This window comes from Penicillium digitatum, chromosome 5 (genome assembly GCF_016767815.1).
Source record: "Penicillium digitatum chromosome 5, complete sequence".
Lineage (NCBI taxonomy): Eukaryota > Fungi > Ascomycota > Eurotiomycetes > Eurotiales > Aspergillaceae > Penicillium > Penicillium digitatum.
This window is the reverse complement of record NC_089388.1, coordinates 2,291,452-2,309,760: the sequence shown is the minus strand read 5'-3', so window position 1 is coordinate 2,309,760 and position 18,309 is coordinate 2,291,452. Positions and strand designations below refer to the sequence as shown.

The 18,309-nt window shown below is 49.3% G+C and overlaps 6 protein-coding genes across 6 annotated transcripts; 4 read left to right on the top strand and 2 right to left on the bottom strand.

Moving 5' to 3' along the window:
* Window positions 1–2,833: 2,833 nt before the first annotated feature.
* Window positions 2,834–4,354, top strand: Pdw03_2025 (Alfa-L-arabinofuranosidase; the record flags this gene model as incomplete). The annotated part of the gene is made up of 1 exon (XM_014680750.1): window positions 2,834–4,354. The coding sequence occupies one exon, from the start codon at window positions 2,834–2,836 to the stop codon at window positions 4,352–4,354; it is 1,521 nt and encodes a 506-aa protein (XP_014536236.1).
* Window positions 4,355–7,702: 3,348 nt separating this feature from the next.
* Window positions 7,703–8,249, top strand: Pdw03_2024 (DUF1754-domain-containing protein; the record flags this gene model as incomplete). The annotated part of the gene is made up of 3 exons (XM_066100059.1): window positions 7,703–7,975; window positions 8,055–8,152; window positions 8,228–8,249. The coding sequence occupies 3 exons, from the start codon at window positions 7,703–7,705 to the stop codon at window positions 8,247–8,249; spliced, it is 393 nt and encodes a 130-aa protein (XP_065957786.1).
* Window positions 8,250–9,058: 809 nt separating this feature from the next.
* Window positions 9,059–9,277, bottom strand: Pdw03_2023 (Nuclear protein, putative; the record flags this gene model as incomplete). Its single annotated transcript, XM_014680752.1, has 1 exon — window positions 9,059–9,277. One exon carries the CDS (start codon window positions 9,275–9,277, stop codon window positions 9,059–9,061), a length of 219 nt encoding a protein of 72 aa, XP_014536238.1.
* A 1,689-nt stretch (window positions 9,278–10,966) lies between these two features.
* Pdw03_2022 (Gamma tubulin, putative) lies at window positions 10,967–13,877 on the bottom strand (the record flags this gene model as incomplete). The annotated part of the gene is made up of 7 exons (XM_066100058.1): window positions 10,967–12,118; window positions 12,181–12,234; window positions 12,309–12,427; window positions 12,535–12,575; window positions 12,661–12,698; window positions 13,077–13,358; window positions 13,419–13,877. The coding sequence occupies 7 exons, from the start codon at window positions 13,875–13,877 to the stop codon at window positions 10,967–10,969; spliced, it is 2,145 nt and encodes a 714-aa protein (XP_065957785.1).
* A 430-nt stretch (window positions 13,878–14,307) lies between these two features.
* Window positions 14,308–15,419, top strand: Pdw03_2021 (Aflatoxin b1 aldehyde reductase-like protein, putative; the record flags this gene model as incomplete). Its single annotated transcript, XM_014680754.1, has 2 exons — window positions 14,308–14,842; window positions 14,911–15,419. 2 exons carry the CDS (start codon window positions 14,308–14,310, stop codon window positions 15,417–15,419), a joined length of 1,044 nt encoding a protein of 347 aa, XP_014536240.1.
* Window positions 15,420–16,279: 860 nt separating this feature from the next.
* Window positions 16,280–17,753, top strand: Pdw03_2020 (Drug/metabolite transporter; the record flags this gene model as incomplete). Its single annotated transcript, XM_066100057.1, has 3 exons — window positions 16,280–16,596; window positions 16,688–17,433; window positions 17,494–17,753. The coding sequence occupies 3 exons, from the start codon at window positions 16,280–16,282 to the stop codon at window positions 17,751–17,753; spliced, it is 1,323 nt and encodes a 440-aa protein (XP_065957784.1).
* Window positions 17,754–18,309: the final 556 nt, after the last annotated feature.

Genomic DNA, 18,309 nt, shown 5'->3' with positions numbered 1-18,309 from the left:
CAACGGAGTCAACCAAGAGCCCGACTGGCTGATTGACTCGGCGAGAAAGACCATCGGACCTTACTGGGTGGCGAACAAGCTCGTTGCAAGATACCGAGACGTTGTTATCGAGATGTTCGAGGTAGGAGTAGCACACGCTGCAGTAGTTGTTGTCGGCGGTGGTCGAAGTCGATCCTCCCCTCGGTCTCCCCAACATCAATGTCAGCACAGTTATGATAGAATTTGGCCTGTTATCCAAGATCTCTACTGTTCAATTCGCCCCTCAGGAATGGTCAGGTATTGATGAGCATTGACCAAGAACAATAGACTTGCCAGAGCAGAATCGAGGCTGCCTTTATCTTAAATGTCCTTCCCTCAAATCTAAAGACTTACTGTCAAACCTCAAATACGGCCTCCCTAGGCCATAAACAGGAACCTTGGTTTTTGTTATGGTCTAGTGGAAAAGTACGCTGTATTTCGTTCAACAGTTATGAGCCCGGATTGTTCCCGCCATGTCCGAAACGGTCAAAAAATCAGAATTATCGAAGTTCACGGTTCGAACCATCGATCAACCCAAAAAAATGCCTTCACAAAAAGACGGAAGCGCTTATCCAACCCCACTCAGAGTCAAAGAGGAATTCGCTGCAGCGATAAGACAAAAAGGAGATGGGAGAAAAAAAATGGACGAAGAAGCATACAATACGACTGAAAAACCAATACCGAACATGTATACGACATGGCATCCCTCGAAGTTACAACATCGATGCATCCCCTGGGGGGTGTGTCAAACCTCAAATACGGCCTCCCTAGGCCATAAACAGGAACCTTGGTTTTTGTTATGGTCTAGTGGAAAAGTACGCTGTATTTCGTTCAACACTTACTCCTAGCTGCTCGCCTCTCAACATTCAGCAAAGTATCGCCCTTCCATAGATACGTTTCCCACAACTTCTCTTCGATATCCAGCACATGTGTCCAATTCCTATACTCCCAACAGTGTAGTCAACTTGGAAGTCTGAATTGATCATGCTATTGTCTTGGTAGGATGTCGTTTGGTAGTCGTATTTCGTTTTGTGGCGTAAAGAATCCGATCATTCCCGGCAGTTGCTCGGGCAAAGGGATGCCATCATCAACTTCTTAGTCGAAATCCTGCAAGCCTCTACCAGGAAAGCCGAAAAATCTCCGGTTCCTTCTTGTATCCTAATTCGGTAACCAGCATCGGTACGTGGTGGCGTTCGGAATCTCCCGTCTCTTCTGGACATTCTCATTGTCCAGGCTCTGATTTCTTTGATGATTTGCTGACCTTTAGAGAGAGTGTGGCATCACTAGATCCATTCGTTCACCCTAAACGATATCTTGATCGGGGGGGTGAACTCCCCGTGGCTTTTTTTTAAATCTTAGTTCGTCTAATGTAGGATTCAACCGAAGCCATGCTCTTATCCGAGTTGAGGATTGACTGCTTGAATTTGTCGGGACTCCCTGTACTTCAAATCTTTCTAATATCCCCCATCCAGCGGATCATTTATGAAGTCAATAGCCCAAAAGCGCACTGGGCAGCAAATATACTTCTTCCCGCGATGTGTACGCTACCTCACAGACGAGAGATCTAGGTGGATGAAATGATGGTTTGGTCCAGGTCTACTAAAAGAGAGATATCCTAGCTCTGGATTAGATGCTATTGGTTTGACCGGTCTATCCCATCTCTAGCATGTAGAATGTTTGTTCCAGTGTCTTTCCTCTGATATCGCCGTCTCGCATAGCTTTCTCAATTGGAGCAAGGAAATCAGCCCCGCAGTTTCAAGAGACAACACATCTGCCAAGCCCACTTCTGCAGAGTTGGGTTCTGAAGAAAGCGCACCGGAAAGATTTTATCACGCTAGTTCTGGACCGGGAAAATTATTTCAAAGCTGACGAGATGGCCGTCTAAACCCGAGACGGTCCTACCGTCTTTGGTTATAAGGCACGTCGTTATAATGCAGGAACACACATCTTCCCGAACCCAGCTCAACTCACAATCAGAGAGACTTTTGGTTCAAGTGAAGTTCAAATTGGGTCCGGCACGAACGGGATAGCCGGATCAATGATGTCGGACTTGTTGGCCTAATTAAGGAACTTGCTAGATCATATGATTAGTCCCCAAGAAGTCTAAGCTATTTTGAGCCACGCCTTCATTTAATACTCCGAAGTATACGTTATAACAGCATCATCGTGGAAGTGCCCCTCAGCCCCGCATCTTCAGGTCAAGTCCCTGCTAAGCTTGGACTGCCCAGACGCCACTAATCCTACGCTAGGCTTGCGGTGCAATCACCCATTCAATCTCACTCCATGGCGAGAGGAAAAGGAAAAATCCCGGTGGCACAAGCTTAACGCTACGATGAGACGGGACGCAAAATTTTCTTTTTTTTTTTTTAATCTCATCGGAGTTCTCTCTCTCTCTATGGTGAGTGAAAGGCTTCTTGACAGCATCTGGAGCGGACCGAAGCCTATCTTTCTCTGTCACAAGATAGAGGTTGTGTGATTCACTGTGATTCTTACTAGCTCTATGAATAGCGTCGTTTGATTCTGCGATTGATTGGCTTCAGCCGGGACAGTGGCGAGCATCGGTCCCCTATGTGATTTATCAAGTAAATCCTGCGTCTTACCCATGATGATTGGAGGAGAATTACCGCCACTTGAGTAGCAGTGAAGGATTTCGAAAAAGCAATCTTGGCGGACAGAAGAATATAAATATGAAGGCCGAGGACGGCATGGCAAAAGGCCCTTCTTCTATTCTACTCAAGGCCCATTGCAGCATCCTTATCTTGGATTCAAAGGCGACCAGGCCCTGCCTGACCTACTATTCCAAAGGCAATCAAACATGTTCTCACGACGACGCTTCGAACGCTTCTGCGCGTTGGTTCTGAGCCTTGCTGCCACTGGCACACTTGTTGAAGCCGGGCCCTGTGATATCTACGCTTCAGGCAACACGCCCTGCATCGCCGCACACAGCACCACTCGTGCCCTGTACGACGCCTACACTGGCGCACTCTACCAGGTTAAGCGGGACTCCGATGGTACCACGATCGATATCTCGCCGCTGTCCGCGGGCGGGGTGGCCAATGCCGCTGCCCAGGACAAGTTCTGTTCAAGCACAACTTGCATCATCACGATCATTTATGACCAGTCTGGCAGCGGTAATCATCTCAAACAGGCTCCACCCGGCGGTTTCCGCGGCCCTGAAGCCAATGGCCACGATAATCTGGCCAGTGCGATTGGTGCACCGGTCACGCTGAACGGTCAGAAGGCCTACGGTGTCTTTATTTCTCCTGGAACTGGCTACAGCAACAACGCCGCCAGCGGCACGGCTACAGGGGATGATGCGGAGGGCATGTACGCCGTGCTTGATGGAACCCACTACAACGGTGCATGCTGCTTCGACTACGGCAATGCCGAGGTTAGCAGTACCGATACGGGCAACGGCCACATGGAGGCCATCTACTATGGGGACAGCACCGCCTGGGGCTCCGGCGCAGGGGGTGGCCCGTGGCTCATGGCGGACCTGGAGAACGGCCTGTTCTCCGGCTCCAGCCCAACCTACAACGCCGGCGACCCGTCGTTGTCCGACCGTTTTTTCACTGCGATCGTCAAGGGAGGGCCAAACCGGTGGGCCCTCCGTGGCGGCAATGCTGCCGCCGGTTCCCTATCAACATACTACAGTGGCGCGCGTCCCAACGCGTCTGGATATAACCCTATGAGCAAAGAAGGTGCCATCGTCCTTGGTATCGGCGGCGACAACAGTCACGGCGCCCAGGGCACGTTCTACGAGGGCGTCATGACCTCCGGCTATCCAACGGATGCCACCGAGAATGCGGTGCAGGCTAATATTGTAGCAGCCCGGTATGCGACCACGCCGCTGACTAGCGGCAAGGCGCTCACCGTCGGTTCGTCAATCTCGCTGCGGGCTACCACATCCGGCTACACGACGCGCTACATCGCACACACCGGCACAACCATTAACACCCAGGTTGTTTCATCATCCAGCGCCACCGCCCTCCAGCAGCAGGCGAGCTGGAAGGTTCGCGTCGGTCTTGCCAATAGCGCTTGCTTCTCATTCGAGTCCGTCGATACCCCGGGAAGCTTCATTCGGCACTCTGACTTCGCACTCGTGCTTGCCGCCGACGACGGCACGAAGATACTACATGAAGATGCCACGTTCTGCCCGCAGACCAGCTTCAATGCTCAGGGCAGCTCGATTCGATCCTGGAGCTATCCCACCCGCTACTTCCGTCACTTCGAGAACACTCTCTACATTGCGAGCAACGGCGGTGTCCACACATTTGACTCCGCTACGTCTTTCAACGATGATGCGAGCTGGGTGATCAGCGCCGGCTTTGTTTGAGATGTCTTGTATATCTCATAGGACGTGGTGGAGATGTGCTGGAAGTGAGATTATTAAATGGGTCCTCTGTTGAGATAGTCACCAGCCTCGATGCCCTGTCGGCCGAGTTTTCCAGGCCTCATCTAGCGATTCATAACGAACTAGTTTAGCTCACAAAGGAACTAGCTCTCTGTTTTTTTATTTAAAGAATCAATTTTTCGTCTGTACCCTCTCTTTTCTTCGCGTTGCCAGATCACCCTCTAAACTTTGACTCGTTACATATCCCGAATGGAGCCCTAGTCAGTGATCAGGGTAAGCGAAACCCCCAAACAAATTATTCGATCTAATTTATATCTCATAGCCTAAACCGGTTGCTACCTTTTTTTTTTAGTTACTCAGACCGGTGGTCTAATTATGGCTGTTGACCAAGAATCTTTCTCTGGGTCGAGATCTTCCGCTAGGTGTCAAGTCATTCAGATTGTCGAGGCCTACATTTCTCAAATCGTTCTCAGAATGATCCTCATTAGAAACATGGCTGCTACATCTTGAGCTTCCGGGACTGCAGAATCCGGAGCCAGCTTGGAGAATTAATTACTGATACTTCTGCCACCAGCCTGCCACGAAGGCTAGGATGCAAGTCCAGCGCATCCACCACCTTTCAGTCAATGTAACCTGATAGGGTATCTTCCTGCAGACACCCTCAAATTGGTTGAACCCTTTGTCGCTCAATATGACGAGCGGGCTGTCTTTCTTTTTCAACCCTTTGGGTGCAACAGTCGTGCGGAGACCAACCTGCCGTGTGTCAAGTAAAATGTCTGGGGCCAGAGACATGGGGTAATAAAAAACTGGTTACAGCTGAAGGATAGAAGCCTTTATGAAAGTAGGCAGCCAAGAGTGGGTTAGTTGTTCGTTTGTTTTCTTCATATGTCACGTTCCCCTAGCGAAGATAGATTATGGTAAACTGAGAATGTCCGTTGCGCCTTCACGGAAGACCATTATCGGAGCTGATAGAAAGCAGGAAGAGGTACCAAGCGGCGTACGCATTCATCACCTGAAGAACAAGCTTAGTAACCTGGAATTATTCACAGTTCAACTGAAACTGAAGGGGTATGCGTGCTCACCCGGTCGATGAGATCGATCGGGGCATTCAGACCATTGCTCCAATTTTGGTGACCACCCCGCATCTAGACACTTCTTCGAATGTTATGTCATATACTAAGTTACAACATGTGGTTGACAACAGGGTATGAATCCCTGGGAAAGACTTGGACCGCCATTATAGCGCTGTCGACACGAATTGTATGTTATTCTCAGTCAGCTTGATCCTCAGAGATTAGAAAAGAGGCAGTTTTGTTACTGTAGTTAGAGAATGATGTATCTCCGTCGATCGTCCTATGCCGTGTGATGCCATAGACTTCTGTCACTATCGAATATGAGGATGACTACATGACTTGATGCGAAGTGCTTTCTAAACGGAGAAAGTGGTAGAGAGTAGTTATTGATAAAAATCAGTGGGGCAACAATATATAGGACGTTGAATAGGTATGCATAAGAGTTCTTTCAATTCTCTAGCTATACTGACAAAACACGCTCTATTTCCAATCGATACGGATAAACCCAGCTAAATATAACATGCAAGTTGTGTAGACTGCCCTATTATGGTGGTCCAAGTATTTCCCAGGGATTCATACCCTGTTGTCAACCACATATGGTAACAGAGGATTCGACACGTGTTTCTAAAAGAGCAAGTACTTAGCTATGTCACCTGCTTATGGGCTTATTAAAGCAATACAAATTGGATCCTGCAACTAGACAAGTAAAGATAGGACTCGATGTAACATGAGACGGGTATTTCCGGCTGATACTTAAGCAAGAGCGAGGGGGGCAGATTTGGGTAGTCTGCGCCTCGACAGCTAGCCCTTAGGGCAGAAACCAGGAACGTCCCCAATTACGTTTAGTTGGTAGATACCAAATGCTTCACCGCCAGTGAACTCGATGCATAATCCACTTGTTTCGCTGGTCCTTAAGGTAGGAAAGGTTGCATGATCGCAAGGCCTCTAGTTCATACGCTGGATCCTTAAACAAATTCCCGGTGTCTGTGGACAGACCCGTGCAGCGGTCGAGAAGAGAGAGGTGATTTCAAGGCACGATGATGGTCCAGGGTGGGTGCGAACTTGAATGCAAGATCCCGGACTCAGTGCTGATTCCAAACTTGTCACCATAGTCGAATCTCCTCATAGCAAGCTAGAGATGGAGAAATTAGAATAGGCAGTAGACATGGAACCCAGTAGACATGGAACCAACTCGGTGCTTGATCTCTCAATTCTGAATCAAAGCCAGCTTTTTGTTTTCCATTTTGGGAGACATCGAAGAGGTCATTTTTCCTGGTCATATACCGAGCCCGACAGACCGAAGCATTTCGAACCGTCACACTCATGAAGAATATGGCAAATATAGCAAACGAGAAATTTCGGTATCTCTCGTTCCAGTCGATGTAAAACAGGCAGTTTGTCTTTTTGGACTGTCCGGTGGTTGTATAGGACATTCTCATCGTCGAATCTGTCGAAACCTACACAGCAATACATGATTGAAAATAGGGGACGAATGCTCAAAAAGTCCTCGGACCCCAGATGGCAGAGACATGGAAGTTGTGGATGATCGAGCATTGAGAGCGGCGCATTTGTTTTGCTGCTGGGGGAAATTTACGTGGATATTGTGTTGTTGAAGTAGGGAGACAATAGAAAACTGACCCCCATGGGCCACACCACTTCAACGATGGATAGAAGTTGTAAAACTCGAAAGCTCTGCCGGCGGGGAGTTCGGAAAGATATCAATTCATGGGAGATTTGCAGACGTGATTTGTTTGAGGCAGTGTGTTTCAACTGCGTACACCCTAAAGGAGATCAATCAGTTATGTAGAAAGGTTAGCTCTGTTATTTTCCCATTCCCTTAAGCAAAGAGGGTGATCTACGAGATCGTGTCGAGGTCCGATGTAAAAAAAAAAGAGCAGTTCAACCCGCCACCGCTTTTGATTGGCCCAAATCCAATCTCAAACCGCGACAAGAGAACCTCCGGATTTAATCAACTCATGAACAGCACACACGAAGCTATTTAATACTATCCACTCAGTTGTGTACTGCACTCCAAATCCGAAACAAGAATTAAACCGCCCACATCTGCGCCAACACGCTAGACTGACTCAAGCCCCTCCTCTTACTCCGCACGCCGCGCACGCTACACACGCTTACCATTCTCCCCCCCCCCCCCCCCTTGGGCCCAAGACCCTCTCCAAGCGACACATTACAACACGGAAAGAGGGTATCCTGAATAGTTCCACCCGACTTCATCGCGCAAACCAGCGCCACAGATATGGCGGGCGACGAGTATTCCATCGGCGGCGGCAAGCTCAAGCTGAAGGGGAGTAAAATCAGCGGAGGACGGGTAGAGAAAAAAAAGAAGAAAAGCACGAAGAAAAAGGAGGGAGAAGCGACACAGCCAAAGTCAGAGTCAACGCCGGATACCGAGCGGCCAGAAAATGCAAAGGGTGCGGGTAGGAGGTCTGAGGAAAATAGAGAAAAGGAATGGGATGCGCCTGGGAAGACTGAGGCCGAGAAGAAAGCCGAGGAGATTCGTCGGAAACGGGTATGTTCATTCTCTGGTCGTTGGTCGGGCTGTTTCTGCTTCGGCTTTGTTGTACAGAAAAACTGACTGTTCGGGACAGTTGCATGAGCGGCTCCAGCGCGAAGGTGTCAAAACCCATAAAGAGCGTGTGGAGGAGTTGAACAAGTATCTCAGTCGACTAAGTGAGCATCATGATATGTATGTCTTGCTTTTTTATGCCTTTGTATAATTTCTCTGGGCACTGAAGGACTATAAGCTGACTTGTCACATTAGGCCAAAGATCGGACCGGGCTAAATGGGTTCTACGGTGTTTCAAATGGGTTTCAGTGCGACCACACAATTTCGGGTCAAGAATATTATCTCTGGACTACTCAAACCGGTCAGTCCAACTGTAGTAATGGCGGTCCAGAATCCGCCACGATGCAGACGCGATCCGCGAGCTACCCGAGGTATTCAAAACGAGGTTTTCACGAAAAATGTGTCCGACAAGACAGAGGCTCAAGATTGCGAAGATATGTATAGTTCATGGCTGAAATGACCCAGAAGAGCTCCATTTAGGCGGTCCCCTAAAAGAGAAGAGGCGTGCTCCAAATGCGAGATATAGCAGGAGCAGCACGAGTAGATAAGTGATAAATATCAAAAGATCAAAAGATGTTAACACCCATAACAACGCCATGCAAATGTAGACCAAAGCCTCAACCCCCCCCCAAAAAAAAGCCATAGCCAAAAACCGAGTCCGAACTTGATCTTGATGTAGATCACGAACAACCTAACAAAGGAAAAGACGAAAGCCAATTCCCAGAAAGAAGAGTAGAGGAAAAGAGTACAACGAAACACCGCGCTAAATCCAAGATCACCGCAGAGGCACGCAAGAAAGGGAAGAATCGGGTCGAAGCGAACCGAAGCCAAGCCTAGCAGGGGATGACACCTGATCGGCCGAGGCAGCCAGATAAGATAGGGGTGAGGAGGTAAGATGGCCCTAGCCTACATCGACTAGGCCGGGCCATTCTCGGGGGATGGCGCCATCCGCCCCCTCCCTATGTTCGGCCTAGACAAAAGCGAAGAAACAGCTGTTCCTCATTGTGATTGTAATCCATCCATTTTTCATACGCCCTTGACAACCACGGTCCGTTCGCTGTTCAGCTTATCGGCGTTGCGGGCATGTGATTCTTTCTTGCAGTCTTCCAACCCGGTGCAGGAGTGGGCTTCTAGCATGCGGTGCTTGGAGCAGAAGTGGCCGGTACAGAAGCTGCAGTCACCGACGATACGCTGGGCGGCTTCCTTGCACTCCTTGAAGTTGCACCGGGGTTTGCGGGGAGGCATTGTGACGTTGTTCGGTAGGTGGAGGGAGGCGGTGTCGAGAGAAGGTTCAAGTCTAGAGGGACTTCCACGGAAGAGAAGAGAAGTTGGAAGTAGCAGTGAGGGCGAGACGGCGAGACGCTGAGGAGAGAGAGAGAGAGAGCTTGAGATAAGCGCCGCTCAGTGCGGAGGTGAGCGGGGAAGTCGAGAATCTTGTTGAGAGAAAAATAGTAAAGGGGGGGGAGAGGCTGGGAAAGAAGGCCAGCACGACCAGCCTATATATAGGGCAATCGGAAGACACGGGAGAAAGCCAAAGAAACAGACTTCTAACCAGAGACGGGGCTGACTCAGTGAGGCGACAGTGACGGAATCAAGAAGTGGAGTTCCCAAAGTTATGCTGTTGGGGCTAGGAGATTGGGGATGTCTTAGTGGGCTTTTAGTGGATTTTTAGGTGATTTTATTGAATTCTTCGAATAAATAGGATCTTATATTGGACTAAATTAGATTATCATACAATATTCCACCCAGTTAGGTGATTTTTAAGAAACTATACCCTTGGAAGGCGAATTGGACCCCTATCTTTTAACTGAACCGAGATGTTCTATGCAGTTGAAGAGTTTTAAAAGAGTTTTTTTTTTTTTTTAATTTTTTTGAGTTCCCTTTGGTCTTTCAGGTTTTTTTTAAAAAAAAATCTCGTTGACTTTGCTGGATTCTTCTGCATACCCACGCGGACGTATCATCCAGGCTCCTGGTCTCGGGTCCAATGATCGGAATGTTGACTCGCGCATTCAAGGGCGCCCTTTCACGTGATGATTCAGGAGTCAGGTGTACACAACGGAAATTTCTCGATTAGCTCACTAGGGAGCAACTGACTATTCACTAGGATTGAATTAGACATGCGAGAGATCCCAAATCTCGGTTGCCCGTTTTACCGCGCCACCAAGGTGGCAAGATGTTCATCCGGACTTCTCCCACTGCGGTACTCCAGGGACTTGTCTTTACTGCATCATACAAAATATGCACTCTACAGTGCCCAATGATACAACTCAATCCAATGCAAAGGGGAGAAAAAAAAGGGCCATGCAAGTGGACAAAAGGAGCTATGACCTCTGCAGCGAGTGAATTGTCTGCGATGCAAATCGACGAGTCGCCTGAGTCAAGTCCACCTAGGCACGACGGATGATCCGCGTGGAGCTATTGCATCGGCAACAGCATATGCAGGACTGCATACATCGTACTCCATGCTGCAGCACGGAGTAGGTGTGACGCCGTCTGTATACATTTCCCGGGTTAGGCCTTGAGTGAGGGCCGATCACGCTACCCAATTTCACCATCTCTCTCCACACATCCCCACCATCGCCTTACTTAGGATGCTACTGCGTATCTGCTCACGGATCCCTTGTAGACACGCACTAAACGGTACACATCAGAATTTTACCACGTTGGCACGCTCTACACGGGCTACGTGTTCCTGGTCAATTTTAAATCGCGACTAGCGTGGATTGGTTTCGTGATTTGTCCACTGGTAAGGGTTAAGAACGGGAAGAGACAAGACGGGGGAAAAAAAGAAAGGGAAAATGTAAATGTAAAAAAAAAGCCCGTGGACGCCGGCGCAGACACCGATGATGCGCTCAACCCCCCCTTGGCCTGCCCAAATAGCAAAAAGGAAAAAAGAAAAGAAAAGGGTAAGGTATGATATCTCCGCATCTCATATCATACTCCAAGGTCGTTTGCCTTGCCTGCATCCGGGTCCAGATAATCCTCTCGTTCGGCTGCCTCGTACTCGCCGATCAGATCCATCACAACTGCACGTGCCTCGTCGAATTCGCCAAGTCCGTCAGCAAATGGTGCTTCCTTCTTATAGGAATCCAAGAAGGCATTGCGCTTGCGGAGCATGTCATAGTGCTTCACAATGCGCTTGAAGAGCGTCGCGACAGAGGTGTGGTTAGCCAACATCAGCCCGCTCACGCGGTGCCCGGTTTCCTCAATGTACGGGGATCTCTTCGTGAGAGCAACCTGGATGCTGGCGGGACCCCATGGAATGAAAGATGCAAGACGACGCTCCCGGATACGCAGCAGTGACTTGTGCACGTCGGTCGGGTCGGCTTCGCCCTGGATGATGTTGAGGATGCTGATGTAGCAGCTGGACTTGCTGGGGTTTACGGAGACCATGCGGTTCTTGGGCTGTAGAAGGCGACGCATAACGTCTAGGACGGTTGTCTTTCGCACTGTTCGAGCTTGCTCGATGTTGGCACCCGTGAAAGGTGTGTATGATGTGAGAAGGAAGTGGCTGCGTGGCGTGGGGATGAGCGAGGCGATGATCCCGGCGAGATCGTTGTGCATGTATCCGGGGTATCGTAGCGTGGTTGTGGATGCAGACATCACTGTTGAAACAAGCTGGTTGGTTTGGTGGAACGAGGGCTCTTGTACGTGAAGTCGATCAGCGACAATTCGTGACAGGGCGCCATTGTCCAGGACGACCACCGAGTCAGCATCTTGCGTCAATCGCCGCATGGCAAGCAAGCTGTTGTAAGGGTTAACCACAACATCGGACTGCGTGTCTGGGAAGACAGAGTAGGTTTGGATGAGTTTCTTTGGGAAGCGATCGTTCATGCGTTCTAGGATGAAACTTCCCAGTCCAGAGCCCGTTCCTCCTGCGATCGAATGTAGAAGCATAAATCCCTCGAGCGAGTCACTTCCGTCTGCTTCGCGGTCGATCATGTCGAAAATCTCCTCTTGCACACCTTCTCCTGCAGCATATCCGGTACCCCAGTTGTTTCCAGCTCCGATACCTTGTTGGCCGACGAAGAAGTTCTCGGGGTTGTAAATGTTCTTGTAGGGGCCAGTCTGGATAGCATTCAGGACCTGCAAACGGTATGTGTCAGTCATTATGTCGATTTGATATATCGGCGAAGGATAGCATTTACCCTGGGTTCTAAGTCGAGGAGGATCGCTCGAGGGATGTACCTTGTGTCGTCACTCTACCCACGTCTGTTAGCCAGTCTTCTTGCTCTGTCGCCAAGCCGACAATTTCCCAACATCTTCCCATACATACCTGGTAGAAGAACACATCCTTGCGATCACCGGCGGCCCCGTCAGTCGCATGCTCCTCCAGGTTTCCATCTGCGCTGATTCCGTGCTCCTGGCAGAGCTGTTGCCAGAATTGACTGCCGACTAGATAGACCAAATTTTTAGCGACGTGGTCTATGTTTTCGTAGGCTCCGTTCAAAAGAATAAGACCAGGGGACTCGTGGAGTGGACCGCGGAGTTGAGCCACATACCGTTGTTGCCGCACTGGCCGGCTTGGATGGTGATGATTTCTCTGTAATTGCCCCCCAGTATTAGCATCGAAATTCAAGCCGGAGAGAGGACCCTCAGTTATGATTGAGTCGATAGAACGGACAGACCTTGGCATCTTATTTTTCGCAGAAGCCGTCGAGTGTTGCTAGTACTCGTTAACGCGTATCGCGTTCACGCGGGGAACTTCTTGGTCGATCTTGTTGCCTCAGGCAGAATATTTTGCTACCTTCGGTGTTGGACAGCCACGACATTTTGTAGCATGTAAACTAAATTGGTGCAAGCAAGAATGTTGCGTGGTCTGATTTTGAATACTTTCTTCTGTCCAGTTAGACTGAAAATTTGACATCTCGTCTTCTCGAAACGATCTATCTGATTGGCCTACTCCCACCCCATGTCACCATGTCACTCAAAATCTCGCCTTCAAGGCTGTAGTGAGGTTTCCCACACCAGCAACTACTCCGTCGACAACTCTTACACGTTGGCCTTTTGGTTGTCCATATTCCTGGGTACAGCCTTCCCGTACCGCTTCCTCCATACCAGCCATACCTGCACAACCTAGACAGACAACCGTAACACGATTTTGCGACTTCCGAAGCAGGTTGCGGGTAGCATCGATGATCCTCCGCCGAACTTCCTCTGGTTCTGTAGTGTGAAGTTCAACTGCCGTCAGGCCGGTTGTTTCGACGCCCGCAAAGTGCATGGAGCTCCCATCCTCATAATCATATCCCAGCGCTCCTTGAACCGCATTGGTGAGCTCTTCCTTCCAGGCGGAACCAGTGGTCACAATACCAAAGCTGCCCTTCGTCTGATATTTGTGGAGCGTTATCGCTGGATTGATTGGACCTTGCAATGCGAAACCACTAACTAAGGAGAGTGCAGCTGTGATAGACGCTTCCAAGATTCCAGTCACGTATTTGTTTCTCGTCGAGCTCGCTTCTTCGCTTGCCGCGATGTCCTCCCTGAGCCTGCCAACAAATGGATGCGCGGAGTAGCATGCGACAAGAAATGCGTCGTAATGGCCGATCAACTCCCGTACGGGCCAACAATTTAACGCCGAGTTGCACGATTCTTCGGCGTTGTTGATGCTGGCGATTGGTTCAATTTCGACTCCGTCGATCTCGACAGTAGAGTCTGGAGCAGTGAAGTACTCGAAATGCACATCTTGGTAGTTCATGTTGGCCAAGATGGGTTTCAGGGCTTCGGTCATGTGCGCTGAGGTATTGGGGTTGATAATCAATATGCTATAATCCCGTTCACCTTTCCTCGGATCCAGCTGGATAATTTTGTTTGTATCATATCGCAGCTCAAGGGCGGGATTCATCATTTGAATTGGATAGACTGACGGGAAGGACTGTTCTCTGCTCTTCAATGAATCTCCATGGAGGCTTGTGATGAGTTCCATTATCCGCTATCGGGATCATCCGCAACCCCACCTTCTCCTACAACATAGGAGCCTTGCGGACTACTTCTTTAAAAGGTCTATTGGATATGTATGTACGTTCGTGGCTTCGGATATTATCTGCCAAGAAAGGTAAGCCTTTTTTAACATCTCGATTTATCCCCGCGAAATTTCTTGCAATTGATTCATTCCAAGGTTATCAATCTAGAATGGCTTACAAATTCTTAGTACTAGCCAGAGCTGGCCCTAGGTGCTGGTATAAAAAAGAGCCACTCCACCCAGTAGCCCCGCAATCCTCGCACGCCATCTCACTTCCAACACAACTCACCTACGCTGAACAAAATTCAATCCCACCATGCCTTTGATCGCACAGAACCCCCAGCCGAGAGTGATTCTCGGGTTGATGACCTTTGGCCCAAATGAGGCCAAGGGTGCTCGGATCACTTCGCTGGATGAGTACAAAAAATGCCTTGATTACTTCCAGCAGCAAGGGTTCAATGAAGTTGATACCGCTCGTATCTATGTCGGCGGAGAGCAGGAAGCATTCACAGCTAAGGCGAACTGGAGGGAGCGTGGACTGACTCTGGCCACGAAATGGTACCCGAGTGAGCCTGGCTTCCACAAGCCGGAGGTCGTCCGTGAGAAACTGGAGCTTTCTTTGAGGGAGTTGCAAACCGACACTGTCGATATTTTCTATCTGCATGCAGCGGATCGCGCCACTCCATTTGCTGAAACTCTCGAGGCCGTTAACCAGTTGCACAAGGAGGGCAAGTTCATACAGCTTGGTCTCAGCAACTTCACAGCATTTGAAGTGGCGGAAATTTCCATTCTTTGTGCTGAGAGGGGATGGGTCCGTCCCACCATTTACCAGGCCATGTATAACGCTATTAGTAGGTGGCGCCCTTCGATTTACTTTCAATGTGCGAGTCCGTGGCCACTCAGCTGACACGATTGATAGCGCGCAACATTGAGACTGAACTTGTTCCTGCATGCCACCGGTACGGTCTCGATATCGTAATCTACAACCCGCTGGCCGGTGGTCTTTTCTCCGGAAAATACAAGACCAAAGATGTTCCTGCGGAAGGCAGATACAGCAACAAGAGCTCTGCCGGACTCAACTATCGCAATCGTTACTTCAGAGATGCTACTTTCGAGGCTCTGAGCATTATTGAGCCTGTCGTAGAGAAACACGGTCTCACACTTCTAGAGACGGCTCTGCGCTGGGTCCGCCATCACTCTGCTCTGAGAATGGACAAGGGTGGTCGTGATGGAGTCTTGGTGGGAGTCAGCAGCTTTGCACAACTTGAGAGTAACCTTGCCGATCTTCAGAAGGGCCCACTTCCGGAAGAGGTTGTGCAGGCTTTGGATCAGGCTTGGCTAGTTGCCAAGGCCAACTCTCCCAATTACTGGCACCTGGATCTAAAGTATACATACGATACTCAGAAGGCGGTGTTTGGATCTAAGTAGTAAGGCAGAGGGGAATATCTAGGATTATCCATGGGCTCAAAACAGAAACTAGAGAAACGCAGTGGCAGTACCAGGAATTTTGAAGCTATCCATCATGGACCAACATTTCTATCATAGGAGCTGAGGTAAGACCAAACGCTTGAGAACGGTAGTCAGATGCGCTTTACTTATCATTAGGAAAGATCTATGGGCCTTAGCACTGTACATTGCACGTATATCTTTTGATCTAATTTCAGGGGGAGCGTTTCAAATTTCGCCGACTGACGTAGTTCCATGCGCTAAATCCAATCCGGAATAGCGTTCACCAGATCTAGATCACGTGGCTATTCTCACAGGGGTCCACAAGTGGACGATGACACCTGAAGGCGGTCATTTGGTAACTCCTCTTTGGATTTCTGATCTTCTTCACCCTGAGTGTTGAAAAATTCTACCTTTTGATTCCCATCCGATACAATCATTGTTACTTGGTGGATTGCACCTTAAATTTGAGCCACAACTATCCCCCATCGGTGCCGAGTCGCACGTATCCGGTGAACGACTGTGCAGCGGCTGTTGAACACGTGGAAGTAGGCTCCATGATTAACATTTTTCAGGAATATAGACTCTAGCCACGTTGTCTGCATCACTTGGATGGCTGGCCTTTCAATAGCCCACGCCTCAGCTCCTTAATCCTATCTTCCCACGCAAGCGCAGTAAATCGGACAAGAACACCCCTGACGGCGGGATTCATGTCGAGGTAGTTAAGCCGACTTGCACCTTCCCTCACCATCGCCGTTGTGGCTTCAGATAGCTTTGAACTTTTAGAGCCACGGGTGACCTCAACCCCGGACGCAGTTCACGACTTCGACTCTGACGACGAGATGGTTGTCAATCGCCCCCCATTATACCGACCAACAGACGGCCGGTCGCAACAACCCCTTCTTAAAGATGACCATCACCGCCGGCCCCGCTCAAGCCTTGGCAATAGCGACGCAGAGGGCTGGCCCATGCTGCATGAAACCAGAAGGCCGACAATTCGGAGTAAAAGCCCGGAATACGACGCTGCCCAAGTAACCCGCAAGAAATACCTTGTTGCATCGGGATTCCTCTTGCTCAGTTTGATTAGCTTCGTGGTCCAAACAGAGACTGCTTCATACATTCAAAATGGGTTGCACTGGAAGAAGCCGTATTGCATGCTGTAAGTCTGAGCGCCAAGATGCCACCGACAAGCCCACGCGACACCTGTTCCTCGGAAACATAAACGCTTACCATTTCCTTTCCCTATGCAGCTACTTGACTCATGGGTCATGGTCATTGCTTTGGCTGGTTCAGCTAGGTATCCTTCGGTTACAGAAACGCAAGCTCACGTGGGATGCTTTCTGGCGGCGCCACGTCTTTTTCCTTCGCACCACTGCGCAGATGGTAGAATCCCAGGAAGTACATCTAAGCACTCGCGCGTCCACCCGGTCTCCAGTGCGCTATATGCTGAAGACCACCGCCTTTGTAACCACTGCCCTCACAATCGCCGGAGGATCATGGTACGTGGCAGTCAATATGACCACTCCCAGCGACCTCACGGCCATCTACAACTGTTCGGCGTTCTTCGCATATGCCTTTTCGATTCCGCTCTTGAAGGAGAAACTTCGGGTTGACAAAGTTTTTTCCGTGGCTGTGGCTACCATCGGTGTTATGGTCGTTGCCTACGGGGATAGGCCTAACAGGAAGGTCTCAAAAGGAGGCACTGATGAGAACGGGGCGCAGAACAGATTACTCGGAAACATCATAATCGGCGTTGGAAGTATTCTCTATGGGCTTTACGAGGTGCTTTATAAACGATTTGCTTGCCCTCCGGAAGGCACCAGCCCAGGCCGGGGCACGATTTTTGCCAATACTTTTGGAAGTCTCATCGGGGTTTTTACCCTGTTAGTACTATGGATCCCATTGCCATTTTTGCACTGGACGGGATGGGAGACATTTGAATGGCCGACTGGCGAGGCAGCATGGATGCTGCTCATCTCCGTCGGTGCCAATGCTAGTAAGTACCAAACCAGCGTTTCAACACAGGCACAGAGGACCGAGACTAACACCAAGATAGCATTCTCGGGCTCTTTTTTAGTGCTCATCTCCCTCACGTCACCCGTTCTATCATCAGTAGCCGCTCTTCTTACCATTTTCCTTGTCGCACTGGTGGACTGGTTCCGAACCGGAGACTCTCTTTCGATGGCCTCGATTATTGGGGGCGTTTTGATCACGGTCGCATTTTTCATGTTGAGCTACAGCACGTATAAAGAGATGAATGAGCAGCGAAAGAAACATCTCGAGAACGATGAGCTCGAGTCTGACAGTGATGCATAATGGTATACCATGGTATGTTTTGGGGGGGGGTATTTTTTATCTACAGCATTCAACTTAGTGTTCATCGTTTCTGGCGTATTGACTTTTCCAATTTTTTTTTCATGGTCAAGATGAAAGTATTTTACATTTGCATCTATGAAAACTTGGGGAAACTTCTAAGGTTGGGTTGCCCCAGAAATTGTGAATTCCATGGTTCAGCGATCGATTCATCGTAAATAGATACTAAACTGAGGATGACATCATGAAATTTTTGTATTCCCAGTTTCCACGGTTGTTCCGGGTATGTCCGAATGACCATTTCTTAACATAGAACCTTAGGCAGATGGGTTTCCCGGCATCCCACATATCCGGACTTAAGCTCGTTGTACTCCGTACTCTAGCAAGTACTACAACATAGTTCCATAGTACGATGTAGATTGCATGTTAATTTCCTTTTGGCTTGGCAATCGCATGGTCCGCGAATCAGATCCACTGCGCAAATTAATCTTCAATGATCATTTCAGTCCATTTTACGGTGTACCTATCGGGTAATTTTACAGCTTCTGAGGTTAATGTG